Below are 10,039 nucleotides of genomic sequence, written 5' to 3' on the forward strand. Positions count from 1 at the left end.
GCTCGCCGCCCCGCTGACCTCCCGCCGCGCTCGGCCGCCCCTGCCAGCCCGACAGCGCCGCCGCCTGCCCCCGCCATGGGTCGACAGAAGGAGCTGGTGTCCCGCTGCGGGGAGATGCTCCACATTCGCTACCGACTGCTCCGCCAGGCGCTGGCTGAGTGCCTGGGGACCCTCATCCTCGTGGTGAGTGGGGGAGCCCTTGCCTCTCCAGCCCCCACACTCCCCAAGGCCTCGTTCACCGGAGGGGTTGTGATTCTCAAGACAGCCCTCAGCCGCGACCCTCGCTCAGCTCTGACCCCCCACACTTAATCCTGGAGGCTCAAGCTGACCCCTAAAAGCCCTCTTCCCCCTAGTTCTAACCCCATCTCTGACAACTCTGATTTTTGCCCAACTGACAGCTGTTACTCTCCGGTGACAGCTCTGATCCTTTACTCTCCCACGGGTGACCCAGCCCACAGGTTGGGCGCAGAGACGACCTTGCAGTTGCGACCACCAGCCCTTTCTCCTGCCTCCCACGGCCCCCCAGCTTGCTTGCCCTGGAAGGCATAGAGGCAAATGGGCCCCATTAGATTATTTGGGTCCTGGGCCTGGCCCCTAATGAATAATTAAGCCTGAGAAAGTCCAAAAGTTGCAGTGAAGTGAGGACAGTTGGGCACGGGTGGGGGCAGAGGGCGGAGGCCACACCGGCAGCAAACAGCAAAGCGGGAAGAAAGGACACTTCTGAAGACAGGAGATTGTAGAGGAAGCTGGGCCATGTATCTAAAGACACTCTTCTCAGGCTGAGCAACTCCCAGACCCTGTCAGCTACCCAGGCAGATGCTGTTAGCATCCGTGCAGGAGATTGCTAGCACCCTGAGCAACTCCCTTTCCTCTCACTCTATGGGTCCCCTGCCTGGGTTACTCCTCAGTCCCAGTTACTCCTTGGTCACACCAGTTTCGCCCTGGATTTTTCCTAGGTGACTCTGTTTATATTGCTTGGGACTGGTAGACACACCAGTTTACGGTCTCCACTTCCTGCCGCAGTTACTCTCTGATTTTCAACCACTCATGTGGTTACACCTGTTTTCCTCTGGGTTACTTCTGGGTTCAGTTGCTGCATTGCAGTGGTGGGTGACTCCTTTCCTGTCCCAGCCTCAGCCCTAGTAGTACAGACCAGCTGGCCCCTGCGGACTAGGAAGCTTAAATGGTGGCAAGTAGGACTGGGGAAAGCCCAGTCCAAATGGGTAGTGGTGAAGGAGCAAGCTCTATGGGAGAAGGAAGGCTAAGACTCGCTTCTGGCTTCCAAGAATAGGAAGAGGGGAAGCCACGTGGGGCCTTTTATCCAGTCCCTCATAAGACCAGTGGCGCTAGCAGCCGTCCCCACCCCCCACCCCCCCACCAAGAAGGAGGTGGGAGGCAGCAGTTATCACTTGCCTTCCTTGGAGCCCCTGCTCCCTATCTGATTCGTAGGTCCAGCCACCTGTTTTAGAGCGGCTAGGCCAGGGGAGGGTGTCTTCCCTTTTCAAGAAGGGCCTCCTGCTTCCCTCCTAAGTCTCCGTTTGCCTCAAATGTGCCCCGGATCATTTGGCTTATCCCAAACCACAAAAGGAGGGTGTTATTCATGTTTGTGGAGAAGGCTTCCAGGCCCAGGTGGATGTGAGGTATTGGGTATCCATGAAAAGCAGAACCTCGAGGATTGCCCATTTGGGGTGGGGGGCAGACCCTGCGAGGTGGGTGAGGGCCTGATTGCATGCCTCTGTGTGTTGGGGGTCTAGACCTACAGCAGCAGAATCGCAGTTGGCCATGAGTGAGGAAAGCCCCTTTCTCTGGGGTACCTAGAAGAGTTGAGGGGGTGGTTGGTTGTCCTGGCCAAGAACACAGGGCTGGGGGCTGGGGAAGGAAGAGGAAGATTAGCCCCAAGGTGGTAGAACTGGCTCTGACAGCTCCTCCCTCCAAGGCCTCCTGGGATGGTGCCAGACCTGGGCCTCAGGCAGGCAGGAGCTGAGGCTGGGGCCTGCCAAGCCAGGCAGGGTGCCCCAGGCCCTCAAGTGCCTGTCTCCCACCACCCCGCTTGACACATACACTCACAATCTCTGATCTTTGCTCTCACCTGCCTGCACACCTTTGCCTTGCATCACCACTGCGGGTTAGCTATCTCTTGGACTTTCTGAGGGATGATAATCCAAGTACTTAACAACTCAGGACAACAGGCATGGACCCATCAGAATGAACCAGGCCCTCAGCCTGCTGTGTGGGCATAAAGCCTTTAGGTATGAGCAGGTGGCAGAGGAGACGCAGGGACAAGGCTGGAGCACTTTGGGGGACACGCAGGGGGCTCAGGGAGACAACTCTTTCCAGCTGCTGCTGAAGTATTTCCACATTTGAACAAAGAGAATGGAGATACAGTACGTCCTAGCTTGCAGAACACCCAGGGCATTAGTTCCCTTTAGTCCCCCTATCCCCGGCAGAAAGTTCAGAACCCGTCTTCCCACTTCTATTGCCCTGGGTCCTGGCCTGGGGAGGGTGAGAGGGGCCACTCAGATCCCTGACTTGAGGACTTCCAACTCTGAGCAGGGAACCTGGACCTCTGAGAGCAGAGACGTCAGGGCAGATAGAGAGAAGAGGCACTAAGACAGGGACAGGTCAAGGAGGGTGAGGATGCTGAAGGGGCTGTGGAGAGACCCAGGGCTCTGACATCCTGGATTCAGAAGTGGACTCAGCCTCACTTCTGGCCTCCTCCCTTTTTACTGTGCCCTCCACCACCATCGCCTTTTGTCTGATCTTTTGTCTGAGGCAGTTGGTTGATGACAGAGAGGCATCCTGCTTCTAGAGGCCAGACCTGAAGGGCTGGGGAGAAACTGTGCTGAGGTGAAAGCTGTCCCCCTGCTCCTACTTCTGCTGGGATTCAAGGAAAATCAGTGAAGGTGGTTCAACCATCTTCTGGGCTCCCTGACTCAGGCCCTGTCCATCCCTTCCATAGGGTCCTCTTATGTTAGAGTTGAGACACGGGGGTGGGAGGGCATGGCTCCCTTTTCTGGGGATTGCAATTGCAGTAAAAGGGGTTGGGGTTGGATCCCAAGAAGGACCTCCAGTCCTCCCAATGGTGGTAGGTAGAGGTTTCTGGCTTCTGGAGTCAGAGTTGCGGGTCCTCACCCTCCCTGTCTTGTTCTGTATTCTGACACAGATGTTTGGCTGTGGCTCCGTGGCCCAAGTTGTGCTCAGCCGGGGCACGCACGGTGGTTTCCTCACCATCAACCTGGCCTTTGGCTTTGCTGTCACCCTGGGTATCCTTGTCGCTGGCCAGGTCTCTGGTAAGGCATTAACTCCACTCTCGGTCCTTGCTCCTTGACAGCATTGCACTAGCATTCCCTCCCTGTGTCCCACTGGCAATCCCAAAGGAAGGTCATAACTGTGGCCTCAGCTCTGGGCCCCTGGGATAGAAGGGTGGAGAAGGAACTTGACACTTAGAACCTTCGACTCTCTCCTTGAAGACAGAGATGTTCAAAGCTGGCCTGTTACACAGTTCAACCTCCATCCTGTACAAGAAACCCTTTCTGCACCCTTCTTGCCGAGTCAGAGAAGAGGGATATGTGGGGGACCCTGGCCTCCCCGCTGTGGCGGACTGTAGCTAATAGGTCTCCCCTCCCCTCTTCCCAGGGGCCCACCTGAACCCTGCTGTGACCTTCGCCATGTGCTTCTTGGCACGCGAGCCCTGGATCAAGCTGCCCATCTACACTCTGGCTCAGACACTGGGGGCCTTCTTGGGTGCTGGGATCGTTTTTGGGCTGTATTATGGTAAGCATTCCCCTCCCTGCCCTCCTCGCTACCCTACCCCACCCCCCAGGACCTTCTGGCACCCGGCCTTTTGATGACAGACAGTTGGGGCCTGCCCAGGCCCTGGGCTCATGACTCACTCCTTCACACACAGGCCCAAGGTGGGGGGCATGAGGGGAAAGAAACGAGTTGGGCAACAACAGAGTCTCAGGTCTTCCACCCCACCACACTCCACCCCTCTGCCTCCAGAATCATACAGCATAATGATACTCATCCACGACCCCTGGTGGGGTGTGGGGGGGAGGCAGGAGCAGCCTGAGAGGCAAGTCTGGGCTCAGGCCTCTGCCCTCACCCACTCTGGGTCTAATCTGTCACCAGATGCAATCTGGAACTTTGCCAACAATGAGCTTTTTGTCTCGGGCCCCAACGGCACAGCTGGCATCTTTGCTACCTACCCCTCTGGACACTTGGACATGGTCAATGGCTTCTTCGACCAGGTATGGTCTGGGGACATGTGAGGGGAACACAGGGAGGAGGACTGAGCTGCCCTGGTTGTGCTCATGGGCTGCCTGGGGGACAAGATTCTTTGACTGTAACAGGGTTTCTGATTTTGGGGGGACACCTTCATCAGAACATGGTGGCATGTACTTATAAAACACGCAGTTCTCCAGCAGCCTTTTTTTTTTTTAAGTCAGAGGCTCACTCTGTTGCCCAGGCTGGAGTGCAGTGGCACCCTCACGGCCATTGCAGCCTTGACCTTCTGGGCTCAGGCAGTCCTTCTGCTTTGGCCTTCCAGGTAATTGAAAATTAGCTGGTTGTGGTGACACATGCCTGTATTCCCAGCGACTTGGGAGACTAAGGCAGGAGGACCACTTGAGCAAGGTGTTCAAGGCTGCAGTGAGCTATGATCATATCACTGCACTCTAACCTGTGTGACAGAGGGAGACCTTGTCTCTAAAACAATTAGGATGGGCATGGTGGCTTACATCTGTAATCCCAGCATTTGGGGAGATCGAGGTGAGAGGATTACTTGAACATATGAGTTTGAGACCAGTCTGGGCAACATAGTGAGACCTCGTCTCTATAAAAACCAAATTAAGCTGGGTTCAGTGGCTCAGCCTGTAATCCCAGCACTTTGGGAGGCTGAGGTGAGTGGATTGCGAGCCTGTGGGTTCAAGACCAGTCCAGGCAACTTGGTGAGACCTCTTCTCTACAATAAATAAAAAATTTGCCAGGCATGGTAGTGCACACCTGTAGTTCCAGCTACTTGGAAGGCTGAGGTGGAAGGATCGCCAGAGTCCAGCGGGTCAATGCTGGGGTGGCCGGTGAGTGCCACTGCACTCCACCCTAGGTGACAGAGTGAGACTCCAACTCAAAAACAACAACAAAATTGGGCCAGGCATGATGCCTCATGCCTATAATCCTAGCACTGTGGGAGGCCAAGGTAGGAGAATCACTTAAGCCCAGGAGTTCAAGACCAGCCTGTACAATATAGTGAGACCTCATCTTCATTAAAAAAAAAAGCTGGGCTCAGTGGCTCAGCCTGTAATCCTGTGCCTTGGTGAGTGGATTGCCTGAGCCCGCAGGTTTGAGACCCGCCTGGGCAACTTGGCAAGACCTCATCTCTACAATAAATCAAAAAATTAGCCGAGTGTGGTAGCGCGCGCCTGTAGTTCCAGCTACTTGGAAGGCTGAGGCGGAAGGATCACCGGAACCCAGCAGGTTGAGGCTGTGGTGGCCGGGAGCAGCCATTGCACTCCAGTCTGGGCGACAGAGTGAGACTCCAACTCGAAAAAAAAAAAAAGCCAGGTGTGGTGGCTCATGTCTAGTAATACCAACACTTTGAAAGGCGAAGGCGAGAGGATTATTTGAATGCATGAGTTTGAGACCAACCTGGGCAACTTGGCAAGACCTCATCTCTACAATAAATCAAAAAATTAGCCAGGCGTGGTGGTGTGCACCTGTAGTTCCAGCTACTTGGAAGGCTGAGGGGAAGGATCGCCTGAGCCCAGTGGACCGAGGCTGTGGTGGCTGTGAGCATGCCACTGCACTCCAGCCTGGGCGACAGAGTGAGCCTGACTCAAAAACAAAAACAAAAAATTAGCTGGGCACAGAATCACCTGAGCCAGGAAATCAAGGCTGTGGTGAGCCCCGATCACGCCACTGTACTTCAACTTGGGTGACAGAGACTCTGACTCAAAAACTAAAACAAACAAGAGAGCAAGCATGGAGAAGCAAGGTCTAAGAGGGAAGGCAGGGCACAGTAAGGGGAATCAGAGGGCAGGGAGGGACTGCTCCTCACTCTGTTTCCCCCCCCACCCCCCAGTTCATAGGCACAGCCGCCCTTATCGTGTGTGTGCTGGCCATTGTCGATCCCTACAACAACCCTGTCCCCCGAGGCCTGGAAGCCTTCACCGTGGGCCTGGTGGTTCTGGTCATTGGCACCTCCATGGGCTTCAACTCCGGCTATGCTGTCAACCCTGCCCGGGACTTTGGCCCCCGCCTTTTCACGGCCATCGCTGGCTGGGGCTCTGAAGTCTTCACGTGAGTACCAGCCACACCGAGCTCCCCACTACCTGCCTCCTCAGTTCTGACCACCCAAGCCTGACCACATGTGTCTGTTCCTCCCAGGACCGGCCGGCACTGGTGGTGGGTGCCCATTGTCTCTCCCCTTCTGGGTTCCATCGCGGGTGTCATGGTGTACCAGCTCATGATCGGCTGTCACCTGGAGCAGCCCCCACCCTCCAATGAGCAGGAGAATGTGAAGCTGGCGCACGTGAAGCACAAGGAACAGATTTGAGTGGACAGGGCCATCTGCCCATAGCCCCTGCCTTGAGCATCCACTGACTGCTGGGGCCATTCCCTGGGAGCCCCCTCTGTGATCACCCTCCCAGGCTAAGAAGCTCTCTGTGTACCCTCACTCCACTGGACAGCCTCCTTCAGGATTCCCACTGGGCCTTGCCCCAGTAGGTCCTTAGGCCACTGCCTAAGCTGAGGTGGAGAAGGGAATAAGGCCTCCCAACGGGGGAAATGGGCAGCAGGTGTGTGTGTGGGTGCACATGTGTGTGTTTGGGGGGGGGTTCCCAGATATTCAGGGTAAGGGACCAAGTGGAAGCGATCCTAGCTCTGTGAGGAGTCCAGCGACAGGGAAGGCAGCGTGTCTATCTGTGAGTGAGGAAAGGGCCTGGGTATGTGTGTCTCAGGGGCTCCACACAGGAGGTGCAGATATATGTGTTTCTGACTGTGTGTGTCTGCCATTTTTTCTAGCCAGGGGCTTCTAGAGGCATTGGGGAGGTGGGGTGGTTATGGATGGGGCTGGGAGGAGGGGCCAGAGCTCAGGTTTGGAGTTTGGGCTCTACCTAAGTAGGAGCTGTGTAATATGTTTCTGTTATCATGTAGGATGAGGGGTTGGGTGAAGTCCAGGTCAGGAGTTTCATGTTTGCTTTTGTTTTATTTTTGTTATTGTTTTTAAATATATATAGCAGATGTTACAGTCTTAGGAATGGGGGCTGGGAGACTTCACTTTTAGAAGCGTCTTCACTCCTTTAGTCCTCTACTCAATAATGTACTCTTACCTTTTATAAGAAAACAATAAAATGTGTGCCTACAACAGTCAATTGTACAAATATCTTTCTGTTTGCTCTGCTGTTTCTCTGAGGCCAGTTAAGGAGCATCAAGTGTAGTTGGGTGCAATGGATCATGCCTGTAATCCCAGCACTTTGGGAGGCAGGAGCAAGAGAATTGCCTGAGCTGAGGGATTCAAGACAGGCCTGGGCAACTTGGCGAGACTTCTACAATAAATAGAAAAATTGGCTAGGCGTGGCGGTGCACACTTGTGGTTCCAGCTATTTGGAAGGTTGAGGTGAAAGGATTACCTGAGCCCAGCCGGTCGATGCTGTGGTGGCCGTTGAGTGTGCCGCTGCACTCCAGCCTGGGTGACAGAGTGAGACTCCTACTCAAAAAACAAAACAAAACAAAAAAAGAAGCTAAGCCAGCTCTTGCTCCTCAACTTTCACAGAGGAGACCATGGCCCAGAGAGGGTGGGTGGCAAACACAAGATCACACAGCCAGGACTCCGTTGGGGAGGTGAGGGTGGAGGAGGCAATTCCACCCCTTCCTTGTCCCCAGCTCCCTAGAGGTGTGTCTGGAATGTTGAAGGGACCTGAGCCAGAGGGAGTGTCCCCTTCCCAGGCCCTGGGGGGAAGAAGGGCAAACCTTGGGAGGGGAATGTGGCTGCAGTTTCATTCTGGATACGCCAGTCCCACCTTTGGTGCTCCTACTCTGCTCCCCTCCCCAGCATGCCCTAGGCCCTTCTGTTATCCCCTTCTTTCAAATTCTGCTGTTGATCCTGACCAGCCAGCCCAGGGGGTGGTGGGAGCCCTGCTGGAGCAGTGATAAACCAGTGGTCAAATCTGGATTCCAGGTCCATTGACCTCTTTCTGGCTGGATGATCTTGGGTGGTCAGGTTCTTGTTCTGAACCTCAGTTTCCTTATCTGTGAATCAGGGGATGTTGAGAGGAGGAGATAAGGGAAGGTAAGTCATGTAAAGGACTTAACACAGTGACCAGGGGATGTAAATACTCAATAAATGCCACCTGGTGATTTTTTTCCTGCAGAACAGAGAGGTCTGGGTGGGGGAGGGACACTGAAAACTGGTTTTTAAAGGTCACCGAATTCAATATCCTCTTCCTCCTCAGATTCCTTCCACGGATTCTGACTTTCCCGAGAGAGGGGAGGGAGGAAGAGTGGGGGCAATGGCTTGCAGCGCCCTGACTTTAGAAGGTTCTTGGGAGGGATGAAGGGAGGCAAGACGGGGATACATACACAGGATGTAGGGCAGAGAAGCTGCAGCCAATGGAATATATTGGATGGAGAGTCAGACTATGTGAGAAACGGTAAGGCCTAGCCAGGACCAGGAGCAGAGGGTCCTGGCAGGCGCTGGTAGGACACATGAGCCATGCAGCAATGTGACCCCTCCAGGGACAGGAGGGAAGAGTCCTACCCTCCCACCTCACCTTCAGGTATACCTTCCACCAGCAGTTCTGGCTGTTAGAAAGTTCTAGAAGGGTGGGAGCACAACATCAATAAGGGTACCTGATCTCAAACCAGGCAAAGTGGAGACCAAAGGGAGCCCCAAACTTTACCTGTACGATGTCCACTTATATACCTAATCCTGAATTGTGCCCCACATCTTTAAAAGAAAATATGTAAAGAAAAGAAAGTTCTAGAATGGAATGTGTGCGGTGGCTCAGGCCTATAATTCCAGCATGCTTTGAGAGGCCAAGGTGGGAGGATTGCTTGAGCCCAAAAGAGATCAGCCTGGGCAACATAACGAGACCCCCCCCACCCCTCTCTCTATAAAAAAATTAATAAAAATAAATTAAAAGAAAGCTTTAAAATGAAACTCTTCAAGCTGGGCTCGGTGGCTCAGCCTATAATCCCGCACCTTTGGGAGGCTGAGATGAGCGGATTGCCTGAGCCTGAGGGTTCGAGATCTGCCTGGGCAGCAAGACCTCATCTCTACAATAAATCAAAAAATCAGCCGGGCGTGGTAGCACATGCCTGTAATTCCAGTTACTTGGAAGACTGAGGTGGAAGGATCGCCGGAGCCCAGCAGGTCGAGGCTGCGGTGGCCAGGAGTGACTACTGCACTCCAGTCTGGGCGACAGAGTGAGACTTCAACTCAAAAAAAACCAAAAAAACAAAAAAACTGAAACTCTTCATCTCCTTTAGGAAGGTATCTTCTTGCACTTCATACAATCCAAATGAAAAGGAAATTGCCCCATGGGAGGGTAGTCTCAACTCTGTCCTTTCTTTTTGTGCTGAACCCTCTCCATAGCCCACTTTGGTCCTTAAAATTCTGACTGGTTTGGGTTAAAATCTGTCTCCCTAGCCTGGTGCAGTGACTCACACCTGTAATCCCAGCACTTTGGGAGGTGGAGGCAAGAAGATTACCTGAGCTCAGGGGTTTGAGACCAGCCTGAGCAACATGGTGGGACCTCATTTCTATAATAAATAAAAAATTAGCAGGGTGTGGTGGCACATGCTTACAATTCCAGCTACTTGGAAGACCGAGGTGGAAGGATCACCTGAACCCAGCAGGTCAAGGCTGTGGTGGCTGTGAGTGTGCCACTGCACTCCAATGTGGGCAACAGAGACTCCGATTAAAAAAAAAAAATCTGCCTCCCTGAAACTTGAGCTTGGTTCCTGTGTCTTTGTGTGCCTGCCTCAGAGTGTGTGTGTGTGTGTGTGTGTGTGTGTGTGTGTGTGTGTGTGTGTGTGTGTG

The 10,039-nt window shown here is 53.8% G+C and overlaps 1 protein-coding gene across 2 annotated transcripts; it reads left to right on the top strand.

Annotated features, from left to right (window-relative positions):
- Nucleotides 1-6: 6 nt before the first annotated feature.
- Nucleotides 7-6,811, top strand: AQP3 (aquaporin 3 (Gill blood group)). Of its 2 annotated transcripts, XM_008074479.2 has the most exons (6): nucleotides 7-183; nucleotides 3,164-3,290; nucleotides 3,637-3,774; nucleotides 4,132-4,250; nucleotides 6,080-6,297; nucleotides 6,385-6,811. In XM_008074479.2, the coding sequence occupies exons 1-6, from the start codon at nucleotides 76-78 to the stop codon at nucleotides 6,551-6,553; spliced, it is 879 nt and encodes a 292-aa protein (XP_008072670.1). In that variant the 5' UTR covers nucleotides 7-75; the 3' UTR covers nucleotides 6,554-6,811. The 2 variants fall into 2 exon arrangements, with proteins under 2 accessions (XP_008072670.1, XP_021562922.1); XM_021707247.1 differs by lacking the exon at nucleotides 6,080-6,297 and having other exon boundaries at nucleotides 6,385-6,504.
- The last annotated feature ends 3,228 nt before the right edge of the window (nucleotides 6,812-10,039 follow it).

Source organism: Carlito syrichta, unplaced genomic scaffold, assembly GCF_000164805.1.
Source record: "Carlito syrichta isolate Samal-C Ts95f unplaced genomic scaffold, Tarsius_syrichta-2.0.1 Scaffold316469, whole genome shotgun sequence".
In the NCBI taxonomy this organism is placed as follows: Eukaryota; Metazoa; Chordata; class Mammalia; order Primates; family Tarsiidae; genus Carlito; species Carlito syrichta.